Source organism: Mauremys reevesii, linkage group 7, assembly GCF_016161935.1.
Source record: "Mauremys reevesii isolate NIE-2019 linkage group 7, ASM1616193v1, whole genome shotgun sequence".
NCBI classification, from domain to species: Eukaryota; Metazoa; Chordata; order Testudines; family Geoemydidae; genus Mauremys; species Mauremys reevesii.
Genome location: NC_052629.1, coordinates 118,203,651 through 118,218,771, shown reverse-complemented (window position 1 = coordinate 118,218,771; position 15,121 = coordinate 118,203,651). Strand labels below are relative to the sequence as shown.

The 15,121-nt window shown below is 41.2% G+C and overlaps 1 protein-coding gene across 2 annotated transcripts in view; it reads left to right on the top strand.

Moving 5' to 3' along the window:
- The window catches only part of TAFA1 (TAFA chemokine like family member 1), a 324,037-nt gene that overhangs the window by 47,248 nt on the left and 261,668 nt on the right, over positions 1–15,121 (top strand). Inside the window, exon 1 of one of the 2 annotated variants that reach the window (XM_039546397.1) lies at positions 12,737–13,156. The exons of the other annotated variant lie outside the window; for it this stretch is intronic. Within the exon in view, the coding sequence (XP_039402331.1) occupies positions 13,057–13,156 (100 nt within the window). The 5' untranslated portion in view covers positions 12,737–13,056. Of the gene's footprint in view, positions 1–12,736; positions 13,157–15,121 lie in introns of those variants that run through there. 2 annotated transcript variants of the gene reach the window in all.

The window sequence follows — 15,121 nt, the reverse complement described above, 5'->3', positions numbered from 1 at the left end:
TCAAATGATATTGCATAGTTACTATTGGATACCTACTGTTGTACAAGGATTGAATTTAGAATTATGGTGAGTCTGATTTGCAAAATACATAAACCTTCTTTGCACATACAAAGAGCCCAATCCTGCAGTCTCTGGGTGCAAAATTTCCATTTACTTCAGTAGGAGTTTTACCTTTGTTGGTTTGCCATTATCAGAGATGTATATGCACATTTGGTGACCCTCTCTTACATTTTGTTATAGCAGTAAAAAAAGAATCTTACCTGGGTATTCTACATATCATCATACAATCTACTCCACTGGGAAGAGCAGGTCAAAAGGCTCAGTTTGCCAGCCTTAATTGAGCCTCGTTATTTTAACTACATATTGGTACCAAGTGGCTGGCTAAGGCCTGATTCAATAAGGGGTTGAGCTGTTTCTGTGAGAAGCTGAGAGAGGCTTAGACTCAGCCTTCCAAAAGCTAAAATGTAGGCACCCTGCTGCCTAATGGAATCCACAGCCCTGAGTTAGGTGCCCAGGTTCCTATAACTTTTGGGGAGAGTTAGATGCCTAAGAATGGGATCTGAGTGGTGAGCTGCCCGAGCTAGCCCATAGGAAATGCCAAGGAGAGGGGTATGGTCTAGGCCGTCCCCGGAAAGGGAGTTCGATGTCTAATGCTGGGATCAGAGGGAAGTGCCTACCTCCACTCAGGATTCCCAGCCAGGAACCCTCTCCTGGAGGTAGGTGTCTAAGTTCTTTCGTGCAACATACAGTGGTGGTAGCCCTTCTGTGTAACTTCTCTTCTAAGGGTTAGGGCCCTCACCCAGCATATGGGAAAGCAGAGTTTGATTCCCCACCCCGCCTGATGTGGAGCAGGGATCTGAACCCACATTTCCTCCATCTCAAGAGAGTGTCCTCACCATGGGGCTCTAGAGTATCCTGGGGTAGATATCTGTCAGTCTGTCCTGTTGAGACCATTCCACTTCATATAAATAATTAGACACTTGGCCAGAAAGAGAGTGAGTAAGCGATTTGATAGCCCAGTGGTTAAGACACTCACCTTAGACTTGGGAGAGCCGAGTTCATCTCTCTTCCAATGACTTATTTATACAAAGTGGAATGGCTTCAACAGGAGAGATTGAAGGAGACTCACCCTAGAATTCCCTTTTGCCAGTGGTTGTGGGTTGGCCTCTCTCTTGAGAGATAGGAAATGTGTGTTCAGATCCCTGTTCCCCATCTGTCAATAGTCATCTCCTGTCATATACTTAAATTGTAAGTTCACTGGGGCAGAGACCATCTTTTTTGTTTTGTTTGTACAGTATCCAGCACAATGAAGTCTGGGTGTGTGGCTTGGGTTCCTAGGTGCTACAGAAATACAAACAATAAATAATATTTCTTTGTAAATCTGGCTCTTTAGCCTGAATAGTTTCTTAAAACTTTCCAAATTGATTAAAATTATAGCGTTTGGTGATAGTACTTGGACTTTTATTTCCATTTGTGCATTGGTTAAAAAAATTGCTTTGAATATTGTTCTCTGGCAAGCCTGTGGTGTGTGGTTGTTTTTTTTTTTTTTTTAAAGCTATGCAAGATCAAATGGCTTTATTCTCCCTTGATGGATGCATGTAACTGTCAGTATCATTAAAAGGAATTCATTTTGCTCACCCAGAGGTGAAGAGACCCTTAATAATGATAAATGGATGATGATGATAATGCTTTTAATATTTAGCATACTGAATTAAGAATTGTATTAAAGCTTTCATATGAATTGTTGTCATTTTATTCTTTTGTACTTCTGTGTGCCTGAAATTTTGCAGCCATCTCCTTTATGTCTGTTAGATTCAGGGCCACTGTTGTCTAGCTTCAAAGTCATTATTCAGTAGAATGACAAGCAAAGATTGCTAGAGCTTTTCTGAATTTTTGACTAAGTATTTATTTTCATTTATATAACTTTGTGATTTTAATCTTTGTTAGTGTGTGTGTGTGTGTATATATATATAAATTTTATGTGCATACGTAATATAACTTGTGAGTATACATCCATTTTGTTAAATATATATCTTTTTACAGAAATAGGGAAGTGTATATATGAATGTCAATTAAATATTTATATAACAAAATTACATCATACAGATATATACAGAGTGGTCACCATTAGCATTTCAGCATTTGCCAAAAATACCACACCTTCACCACTGTTTTCTAATCTAAGGGCCTGGGCAAACAGTGATCCCAAATAACTGCAGTGACTGTTGGCAGATACAGTGGTCACAATTAAAAATGCTGTATGTGTATATGCAGTGTCTGATCTTTAATTTTTTATATTCCAGTTGGGCCCAGAAGCCCCAGTTAAGAGTAGGAGTTAATTGTTATACAGACACACATGGAAACCTGCCCCAAAGAGTTTACAATCTAAGAAATAAAGTCTCCAGTGACAGCTATCCTAAATGATCTCTCAGCAGATATCATAAAGTGGTTGCTTAATGAAGATGGCATTTTATTAAAAATGCAGTAGCATTGTACAATGAGGAGTGCTTTCAAGTTGCTCTCAGGCCATGAGGTTAGCTAATAAGATTTCAACATGCACAATAAAACAGGAAAATACTATAAAATGGAAAGTCTTCTTATAAAGCTAATAAGGGATGTCTCCTTATAGTTTCTTCTCACTTTGAAATCAAAGAGTTAAACACAATTTACAGTCCAGTGCTAGTAGTGGAAATGATGTCTTTTAAGTTGCAGTGATTTCTGTGTTTAAAGGGTACAGCTTAATAAAACACAGCTTCTCTTTGAAACATCTCCTGTCAAAACTAAACACCTTGGAAATTTTGAAACAAACATCAGATGAACTCACTATAATTGGCACCAGTGGATTGAATACAAAGCATGTTGCTATTGCAGGGCTTGCTTTCTTTTAAATTCATATCAAGATATTGGGTGGTATACACTGAAAACAGTTTAGCATCAAGGAAAAATAACTAATGAATGAAAATGACTAGTAGCAAAAATTAACATGTGCCAGCAAGTATCTACATTATACCTCTGAATAAACATTATCCACTCTGTATAATGTACTAAATCAACCCACTGGGTTCAGACATCCCTCATATTTTGCATAATTTCTGATCTGAGTCAGAACTTTGGCTCTTTCTAATCTTGAATAATTTTGTCATTGAAAATGTATTTTGATTTTTAGCATAAGCAGAGATCAAGTCAGGCCACATGAATAAACTGGCTGTAAAATCCTGATGCGATTTTGACCATTTTGTTTATCTTCCCCTACCTTAAGCCCCTCCTAGATGGATTCTTCTGCTGTCCCAATGTCTGATTCAAAGCTCATTGAAGCAGAAAGTGACAGGTGAGTATGTCTAAATTGCAATCACAGGGTGTGATTGCAGTTTGAGTAGACATACCTGAGCTAGCTATCATAGAATATCAGGGTTGGAAGGGACCTCAGGAGGTCATCTAGTCCAACCCCCTGCTCAAAGCAGGACCAATCCCCAGACAGATTTTTGCCCCAGATCTCTAAGTGGCCCCCTCAGGGATTGAACTCACAACCCTGGGTTTAGCAGGCCAATGCTAGCTTTGGTCCTGGATCAGTGAAGCTGTGGCAGTGCACATATTGGCATGAGTTACTTGCAGGGCTAGCTATCTCAGGTTCTGGACAGGCTTGTAGAGCCCATGCTCAAGTTTGTGCTACCATGGCCTCACTACTCTGAGTCTTGTGATAGCTAGTTGAGCTGCAATCACCATCTGTGATTGCAGTCTCGGCATACCCCATGTCCCTTCCTCAGTTGCTTATCTGTACAATGGGTTTAATAGTATTTCTTTACCTCATAGGGGTGTTGTGTGAGGATAATACATGAAATAATACATGAGGCTTCCAGGTAATGTAATGGGGAACAGATAACTACCTTAGATAGACAAGGGGTTGAGGTAACAGAGGAATAGAAAAGGAAGAATAAGAGGATGGTGGTGCAATGAGAATAGATAGGTGGCTGGCACTAGTGGAGAGAAAAGCAGGGAGTGGAGAGGGAACAGGAAATCAAAACCGTGAGGATGAAAAGAAAAGAAGACAGGGCACAGGGGAGATGGAGTCATGGGAAGAGCAAAAGGGGAAAGTTATTGCCTCACTTGCAGTGGAAATCCTTGGCAGACATGTGAACCTTTCAAAATATTGGACTCCTGGGGTTTCATATAGTTGGTGAGACACTCTCTCTCCTTCAACACGTTTCTGAAGTGAAGCCTTTAGAAGAAATATTTGAGGGGGGGGAGAGAGAGACTTTACGTGCCTTGGAGCACTGTAGCAAATAGAATCATAGTGCTGCATATTGAGAAGTAAAATCATTAGGGTTGTCGCTTGATTTCAGTGCCGGCTTGAAATTAAAGTAGACTTCAAATGCTCCAGCCTTACAGTGGTTTAAGTCATCCTGAGAAAATTCAGATTTTTGTTTTTTAAAATGTTGCTGGTCAGGCATTGCAGCGTATTTTCCTGGCTGTAGACCCAGGGTGAAATCTTGACCCTATCGAAGTCAATGGCCTAAATGCTGTTAGCTTCATGGTGGCTAGCAATCTGTGCAATCCTGAGGACTAGAACTGGGACGGCAGGAGTACAGAAGGTCTGCATTGAAGTGCATTAAGAATATTGCATTGCAACTGTTGGCATTCATGTCTGCTCGCTCACAACTCACTGAATGAGTTATGCAATGGAAGTGAACTTCACCCCGTTCAGAGGATTGGCACAAAGTCTAAATACTATTTAAGTTCCACTCAAAACAGGTCTTAAGTGGGACTTCCAGTGTAGACCTTGTGCTGGTCCCTTGCACAAACCGGCCATTTTCCATTCCAAGCGCAAGGCACATTTCTTCAATCTTCACTTCACTATTAAAAACCCAGAATGCAACATTCACAGGCAATTTTTCCTCTGATGAGAAGGGAAAAAAAGGACCATGTAACAGATGCTAGACATATCACTCAAGGTACATCTACCGTCAAGGTGGAATGTGTAATATCAGCTCAAGAACATATGCCTGCATTAACTCTGATCCAGCTAGAAGACTAAAGATAGAAGTGTTGCAGTAGCTCTGTGAGTAGCAGGAGGGATTAGCCACCCCAAATACTATCTTCTCTGAGACATTAGGCATCTACTTGGGGCAGCTGAGCCATCCTGCCTCTCATGCTGCCACAGATAGATGTCTACTTTTAGTATGCTAGCTGGATCAGAGTTAATGCAGGCGTATGTTCTTGAGCTGGTATTACACATTCCAGCTTGACGGTAGATGTACCTTGAGTGACATGTCTAGCATCTGTCACAGGGTCCTTTTTTCCCCTCTCATTGGGGGAATGTCTATAGACAGGGGTACGTCTATTACATCTTCAGCTTCACTGCAGACATCCCCTTAATACGTAGTTGGGAGGTGCTCTGATACCTGGGTGACGAGCACAGTGTATGTATGAACTTGATTAGAATAGAATGAATTTGACCCTACTTCAGGCCTGTGTTAATCCACAATTTAAAATGTTATTTCTAAAAAAAAAACCCAGACCTGTTCAGAAATGTGTGGGTTTCTGAAATAAACGTTTAAAATCTTTTACTGGAGACACTGTCTCTAATACTTTTTTTGCTGGAAAAAGACAATGGAAAACGGGTTTATTTATTTCTTGCTAATTTACTTGTGATCAACCATCTATCTTAGCTACATTCTCCTTCCTGCTAAGTGAAAATACGAGTTAATATCTCCCCGCTTCTTTCTTGCACAAAAGTTTCTCACATGGATATCTTTTGGATACGGAATATGTAGAGTAACAATATGAAATATTCACTAGCCTGTTTTGTGGTCTAAAAGTAGCAGTTAATAAAATCACGTCCCTTCTGATATGTAGTTGAAAAAAATGTGTTTTGGAAGTTTTTTATTATTTTAACTGTAGTTCCACTCTGAAACATTACTATGGAAAAACATCACTTTCTCAGTCAGTAAATCTGTTCCCCGAGTCACATCTGCTGACAATAGTGACAAAATAAGATTTTTTTTATTCCTGTTATCCCTAAACAGCCAACACAGCTGAGAGAGTCAGTTGGATTCTGTTTCTTTATGTCCATCAGAAATAGAACTGATTATCAAATTCCAATCAGTTTCAACTGTGCAAGTCCACAGAAGGCAATGGGATAGCACAGATGTGACCAAGAGCAGCAAATGTGATACTGTGTGTTGAGGTAAGAGAAGTAAAGATCCCAGCTTGGTTCTCAGCTTAAAGTCTGAGTTTTTAGGGCCAGCCTTTAAGAACCCCCATATTTGATCTGGGAATCACTAAATGACAATAAACTTGAAATCCCACAAAGACATTTTGACAACTTTCAGAACAGCAACCAAAAAGAATCGTTTCCCCCCAGTTTTGACCTTGTATTAGTGTTTCAAAGGATTAGTTACAAAAATGTACACAACTGAATAAATATTTGGGTCAAACACTGTAGATGGGCTTATGCATTTAAATGATATAAACAGGCACACAGCCTAGGACACACAATATACCTGTAGTCATATAGATGTTTGATGCAACCAGGTACACAGATAAAGATGGAAGCAGGAGGCAATGCAGGACTATTCACTGCCCACTGTTACCGAGATAGCAGGAAGTCAAGCTGATATTTGCTACAGTAAATCAATTGGTAAACAAAGTAGCAAGCAGACAAGCTGGTGAGCCAGGATTTATATAGAGCTGGTATGTCATCATTTTGCACGAATAAGCACTTAAGATGTTTGGTGTGGTTATGTCTCATTTCCCTGGGAAGCTAGAAGCAGTGTGTGTGTGTGTAGTTTAGTTGAGGTCTGGAGTTGTTTGTGTTTTATTTTATGTGCTATAGTGGATCTGTTATCATCCATCTTTTCTCCCACAGCCAGGCTGCTTCCATACTGCCTTATGGACCCTCCTCAACTGTTCTCCAATCTGCCTCTTTCGACACATTGAAATCCCTCCTAAAATGTCACTTCTGCCATATAGCTTATGAGATGGGAGGGGAGGGATGGGTAATTACAGAATAAATAATGCTTTTAAAGGGATCTGAGTCAGTGTGATGTGTATTGATGCCTCACTTAGTAAAAATACGCGCTTACTACTGTTGCCCTTGTCCTTTTCATCCCTTTCCTCTCTCTTGTCTATTCATGACTCCTACTTGTCTTGTCAAATGTAGGCACCAGTGCTGCGACAACTTATGCCCATTCTTAACTTTATGCATGAGAATAGTCCCATTAGATGCAATGGGAGAAACGCTAAACCTCACTGAAGTCAATGGCAAAGACGTTGATGGGGCCAGGATTTAATGCACTGAGACTACTTGCCTGCTTAAATTGTAGAGGGACTGGGGTGTAGGCAGTCTGGCCTAGCAGTCACAGCTGGGCTGGTATCCACAAGTCAAGGGCAGCCAAGAGACAGTAGTCAGGAGGCCAGGATCAGAGTAATCACTATAGTCAGGATCGATAAGCAAGAGTTGGTTAGGCTGGGGTCAGAGACTGGAGATCAGAGCGCAAGGTGTGGTCTGGAGTCACAGCAGGTCAGAAATCTTGTGGTTGCGCAGAAAACTTCCTGAGGGTCTCCTCCAGGGTTAAGTGGTGAGCAGGAGCCAATCGGAGGGTTGCAGGGTGCTGTCACTCTGGACCTTCTGGGTGGTACTTCCTGTGGCACCTAATCTCCACAGTGTTCTTTTGAGGTGGCTTTGCATGGCCTCCAAGGGGTGTTGTGAGACTGTCAGTGAGCCCAGGCTTCGCGGAGCTGGGGTCTGGTGCCACAGATCCTTGCATAAATTTCAGCATGTTTGCAGGATGGGGGCCTTAGGCTTAGATTGTGTGCAGTCTGGGGCAGGGATTTGTTTAGTAACGTACCCCACAGTGTTTGGGGATCTTGAACTGCAATAATTATAAAGTAACCCTTGATTTGGGCTGTAATTTAATCCATACTATTTACATGAGATTATATTTCAGCAAGTCATGTCATAACAGCAGGTTTCTCTTTCCATGGTTTGGTGACACTTTTCCTAGGGGTTATTATTAATGTTTGGAAGAAGAGTGTGAGTGTGTGACCGAAATGTTAGATCTCTGGGCAGTCTCAGAAAGAGGGTGTATATGTGACCACAGCCACTGCAGCAGAGACTGAGGACATTTGAATGTATTTTGTTAATGACAACTGATAAAACAGAAATGGGATTCAAGAAAGCAGCTGCTGGCTGCACAGTTTAAGCATTCCACAATTAGCTCAGATTAAGGAACCACTGGTAGTTTGGAAGAGAGGTGCTTTCCTCCAGACAGTGCTGAATTCAAATAGTCTGCTCCTGGTGATTCCTCTGCACTTCAAACAGGCCCTTTGCATGAGCAGCCCTGGCCTTTAGCATTGTCCCGAAAATTGTTTTTGCGGTTTAAAGGAAAATCTGGATTTTACAAGAAAAATAGTTATTACAAAGTTGGCTCCTCTGACGATTGCCCTCTATCCTATAGTTACAAACTATTAAAGAAAAGCAAAACCAACTACTATGTTGGACTGTGAGACATGCATTTCATCCAGTTCTTAACGTCTAAATTAGAGCCAGGTTTTCAAAACGCCTATGCCTGACTGGCATGGGTGTAAATGCCAATATGTGGGCACATCCTTTGTTGGTGTGTGCATAATAAGCATTTGTGTGTGTGCAAATCACCGTTTATTATGCCTGTTGTTGTTATTATTATTATTATTTATTTATTGTTAAGTTGTATTAGCCTAGCACCTAGGAGCCCCAGTCATGGACCAGGACCCCACTATACAAACACAGAACAGACTGTCCCTCCCACAAAGAGTTTACAATCGAAATGGACAAGATACAACAGGCGGATACAGTCCTATGGAGGAGTACAAGGACGCAGCATGATAGGTAGTGGTCTCAGTGCACCAGCAGCCCAACCACTGTCAAGTTTTTGTAGGCTCACATCACAGCTTTGCTGATGGGCAAGTGGAATTCAGACATATTTTTCACAAATTTGAGATATAATAGGCTTGGCTACATTACCCGCTGAATTGATGGGCAGCAATTGATCCAGCGGGGGTCATTTTATCTAGTCTAGCTGCAATAAATCAACCGCCGAGCACTCTCCCGTCGACTCTGGTACTTCACCAGGGTGAGAGGTGCAGGAGGAGTCGATGGGAGAGCGTCAGCTGTCAACTTACTGCAGTGAAGACACCGTGGTGAGTAGATCTAAGTACGTCGACTTCCGCTATGTTATTCACGGAAGAATGTAGACTAGGCCTTAGTGAGCATATCACAAAACCACTACAACCGCTTATACCTTTGATGGAAGTCTCAGGAGAAGAGTCAAGGGCTGGGTTGGGTTGCCCAGCCAGAGCAGAGTTAAGGCAGTGTAGGGAAATTTGACTCTCTGTATTTTTACTACCTGCTCCCTAGGTGGAAATTGTGCAAAGACTATGGACTATTTAAGCCCTCAAAAGTGGTGCATAGACCTGGTTCTGGCCCTTGGACAGAGGAGAATTTCACTCTAGATTACCTTGGGCAATGCAGATCTATATTTATCAGGCCAATACTTTTTATAAGCATGAATATTCACGGGAAAGTATGATACAGAAAACCACCTCTGATTTTCATATTTTTACCCGCAACACCAAGCAACATATAATGTAGCCCCTCTTGTATGTTTTAAAGCAGTTCTGATGATGCAAGATCCATTACAGCTCCAAACTCTTAATCTTGAACAGAATGGGGAAAAAACAGAGCAGGATCATTTGCTTGGAAATTAGCATAATTCTCCCACCCCCTTTACAAAAATGCCTTACTACATGAATGCTGAGATGATTCATTCAGAATCAGAATACACTGTTCTTCAGCCACTTAGTATAGAGCCTGAGACAGAAAAGAAAGCCCAAACCCTGATTAAAACTTCCTTGGAGGACCAATTTTTAATTGAACATGAACTACTTTTAATAATGGAAGGATCCCTCTTTTTGGCTTATATTTATGGGGAAAATGAAAAAGCAATTTTACAAGAGCAATAACATACTTCAGGGCATGCAGTCATAATGAAACAGACACGTTTCTTGAGTGCTGGATTCATATCCTAGGCATACTTATATGGTATTATGACTGCATAGCCAGCTGCATGTCAGTTTCTCATTCAGGGCCCAGTCCAGCAGGTGTTGATCTCAGTATTTACACAGGCAGCATCAGGTACGCGTTTTGTCATTAATTATATTTACTTAACAGAATTTTTGGATTCCCCAGTGATTTCCACTGTCACCGCTGTGTGAGGACTGGAAATATAGCTGTTCCTTATAATTCACTACCTCAATGCATTATGGAAAATCTTTCTCTTTAATCAGAAAATGGGGCTCCACAGTACATGTGACAATAGGACACTGCTGCTTATCTTTGGTAACTTTCACCAGGTTTGGCCTTCAAGACGAAAGTGGGAGAGAGTGATGGGGTGAAGCAAAGAGAAGGGCAGCCTACAGGGATGAGGCCTATTGCTTCACAAGAGGTGCAGGCGGCCTTGCGCAGGTTCAACATACACTGAGCATTTTTATTAAGTCAGTGATAAGGTGTCATGGAGGATGATGGTTGGGAGTTCTTGCAACGTATGTATGCACCAGGAGGTACTGTGACTCCTTATATAAAATATATCACTTATTCCTCGCTGCAACAAGATAACCATCTTTCTATCATTTCCTGCAGAATGTTGACTACTGTATGATATTTATTATATGCCTGCTACTTGTCTTCCGTTCTAGTTCAGTAACTGATTCTCCCTAAGATGTACATAAAATATACTATTGCACCTTTGAGATCGAGTTGGATGGGAAACTGTGTGAGACAGGGACTGTCTTTCTGTGATGTTTGTTCAGTCCCCAGCACAGTGGAACTCTGGCTGCTACCACAATACAAATGGAATAATCAGTTCCCTGAGTATAATTGAGGGGCATTTCCAGTTTAACCCCCTGATTTCAGTATATTTTATGATATTGAAAAATTACTTATTCCTTCTGGGTTTCATCAGCCCTTGTTGGAGTTACAGAGACTCGGGGAAAAGTGTTTTTCTACCTGTTAAGGTACTTTTCTATTCTCAAATAACTTAAAAACAAAACAAAACAAAGCAATGGCACCCTCCCCCACAAAAAAAGGCCATGTGATCTGTGACGTATTAGCCAGCACAGAACTGTCTGTAATATAATCCAAATGAACCACATATCTTTTCCGTAGCCACAGGTATTTAGAAGTAATATTTTGTATTGGTGGCTGCTTATATTTAGAGATCATGAGATGAAACACTTTGCTGTTATGTCTCCACACAAGGAACTAGGATAAAGGTTGTAATTGGATCCATTAATCTGAATGTCTTGGCTTTTTTGGCATAATGAAAATCTCAAATTTAATGCAACTTTAATAGCTTTTCCTCTCCTTGCTTGGGACAGACAGAAACAATTTGAAGTAAGTACATTTTTTGAACCTGGAAAACAAGAGAAACATACTGATTTCAAGATTTCCCTTCTCATTGCCAGGACTATATATTCTGTAATAGCACCAACTGATCTTCCTTGGGATATGCAACATATGGCACAAGTTATCAGTTCAGGCTTCATAATCCACTGCAAAAGAAATGTCTTTGCTTTTCAGGCTTTCAAAGATCCACACCAACCTGATATTTCTTAGTCTGAATGTATGTTTCTGATCTTCCGCTAGATTTCTCAAAGCCCCTGGTCCCCAGTGTTCTCAGTTAGACTAGTGTTGTATTTTCATTTTTTTTCTTTTACACTCTTTCATTTCCAAACCACTGTTTTTATACGTCTTATTCATTGTAATCCCTATAGCTAGAGTTGTGCTCTTAGCTACTGACTTCTTACTCAGAAGGTTTTACAATGATAATTCACATCTGTACCCCCTTATTGAATGACCCTCAAAGTGAACATGCTGGACTCCCTGCTAGTGCCAAGCTGATGGTGAAAAAGAGAAAATATGACAAGTTCAGGTTTATTGTTTGGTATTTTGGGGTATCTTTCTTCTCAGGAGCAATCTTCAACATATATGTGCAATTAAAAAAAAAAGTTAACAAAATTGCGAAAGTACTGTATTAAACACAGAGGGTCAGATTGTTAAGGATATTTAAAAGCCCATACATGGAGATACACATCTAGTGGGGTTTTCAATAGCACCTAGGTTTTGCCAACATGCTTTTGGAATGCCCATTGGGGTTAGGTGGCTAGGCACCTATCTGCATGTTTAGGCACCTAAACACCTTTAAAAATCTGGCCCGTAGACACGTAGGAGCCTAAGTCTCCTTGAAAGTCAATGGGCCAAATTCATAAAAATATGTATGCACCTAAAGATGTAGATACCACCTAGTAGGATTTTCAAAAGCCTAATCCCCCCAATGGGAGCCTAAATACCTTCCAAACTCTGGTCCAATGAGACTTAGCCTCCAAAGTGCCTAAGTCCCTTCTGAAAATGAGACTTAGGCTCCTAACTCATGTATGTGCTTTTGCAATATTTGTATGGGAGACCTCCAACCAAAGCCTAGATGCTGTATACATTTATATAGGTGTGTGACAGGTTGGACTAGGCTCAGCGCCCCCTGCTGGAGGCCTCAGGGTCCTGCCACACTCCATCCCAGAGAGAAGCAGAAGTCCTCCAAGTGGCCTAGAGTGGCTGCAGGGGAAGCAGCCAATCAGGGGCCAGGAGCACCATATAAAAAGGAGCAGCAGAGACAGAGTCAATTAGTTGCTGCCTGAAGCTGGAAGAGAGAGGGAGGATTGTGTTCCCGTCCGGCTGAAAGAGTAGCAGGATACAGACAGCTCAGTCTGGGCAGGGACCGGGGGCACTAAGAAGGAGCTCCTGGCTGGCTGCTGAGATTGCATAAGGACTGAGCCCAGGGAGGGCTGCAAGAAGATAGTGTCTCCAGGGAGGAAGCCCTGGGGGGTACGGCACCATACTAGGGCCAGGAAAAAGTAAAGACTGTATATTGCGGAAGGGGTTTGTTCTGTTCCAACTACAGACAGTATGTGAGACTCAGCTGGAGGGCTGAGTCACTGAAGACTCACTGAAAAACCATTGACCAAAGGATGCTCCTGAGAGGCAGGTGCCACAAACTGAGAGACTGCAGACATACACTCTCAACCCAGGGGGGTGCTTGTGAGAGGTGGGTGCTGATCCCAATACAAGGTGAGTCAGTAAATGCTACTCCTCTCTATGATTTAACACTCAGCCAACACTTTAGCATGGTGTTCATGGGCACGGAGCCACTGGAGGTGCCGTCCTTGATGTGAGACATAAAACCTGTGCCTTGAGTGCTGATAGCCATTAAAGTCCCGGTGGCATTTTTCACAGGGATGGAGATGATTTATGTATCTGCATTAAATTTCACTGTGTGTAATTACATTAGAACCACCCAAATTCCTTTAGTTTTAACTGGATAAGGTACTCTTTGCTTTGTTATTTAACAGTGATGTATACTACTTAAAGGGTGTCCCCTTCCAACCCACAGGTCACTGCATTCAGTGGTGGGTTGCAATGTTCTTTCCATCCATACTTTGCAATCATCCTGTAAGGTTTCTCAAATCCCTTGAGGTTAATTATTATTTTTATTTAGAAATCAGATTCTGCTTTTGAATTGAATCTTTCATATAAAATAATTGAGTACTGGTTAGCAGATTTAAAAGCAATATTTTAGACTAACCATTTGTCCAGTGGCCATGATAAGTAGCAATTGAGTTTGCAGAGCACCTTTTTTTAACAGAAAAAATAATATACCAATCTCTACATCCTCATTTTTTTTCTTTCTTCAAAATTTTTCAGCAAGCTACTACTTTACTTTTAAATAAACGTTCACTCTTATAACCTACTCATTTTATTGCCATATTATTCCCTAATACTAGTGGAACTGTGCTGTTGTAACTTTCCAAAATGTTGCTGTACTCAATACCACCAATGTAGTTCTGGTTTGATACCTCAATACCAAACATTTATTCTTCAGCCTTTTGTGTATTGCCATCTATGTAAGTGTAAAATTCCAAGCTAAAAATGTTAATGCTTTGAGGAACCAATTCAGTAGGACGTATCCCTGATACCTGGCAACACACAAGTTGTAGATTATGGCTCTGTAGATGTCCAGTTTCTCCAGGAGAAAGATGACCAGCCCTGTAAGATCAAGGGGTGAAATTCTGGCCCCTTTGAATTCAGAGTTTTGACATCATTGACTTCAGTGGCACCGGGATGTTATCCTTGTGGGAGAACATTGTCCGTATTCAGCCATGGTTGCTGAAACTTGCTCTAGCAAGAGTCCTTTCTTCTCTGCCCATCTGCGGTTGTGCTTTTGTGGACGGGAGAGAGTGCTTCTCATGCACAGCCATCAAATCTCTGAAATGTCACTCGTTCTGAAGAACATCATTCAAAATTACTTGCGCTCCACACAAATTTGGTGTCCCCCTCACTCTGGTTGTTGAAAATGGTTTACAAAAAACAACCATGAAGCTGAGCTAACAAAAAGAATTTATTTTACACTAAAGGAACAAATCCCACAGCATTTTAAATTTCCTGCATAACTAATTGCTTGAATCCTCATTCTGGGCCTTGGTCACACATTTCATTCCATATTTGAACCGTGGCAAAGCTGAGAAGCTTATGAAACTAACACTTTGTCAACTCAGGAAGGATCTACCCATATGAGGATGTAAGAGGACTCTGAGCTAAGTGAAGTCTGTTCCCTGCATTCTTTCAAGTTTGAGTGCCAGACATGCAGATATGAGTGGGTAAAGCCGGAGACTGATAGGGAAGAATCCCTGAGTGCATTAGTGAGATCGTACAACCAAGGAATAGAGAACAGCTTCTGTGTCGTAGAATCCAGTACACCTGGGTTTGGAGGTTGGTGGAAGATCCACAGACTGATGATTATTTCTACTCAATAGGGCCACTGAATCTCATTTCCTCTTGGTCACAAAGGAAGACTTCAACAAATGTCTTTATTTCCTTATTGCAAGCTGAGTAGACCTCATTAGTTGCAGCAGTCATTCAGATTTTTCCATTAGTGCAGAATGTATCATTCTTTCACTTCTCTAATTCTTTGCTCACTAAACATAGCATAGATATAGACAGGTTTAGGCAGGATCATTTTCTATTTACTGTTGCAGG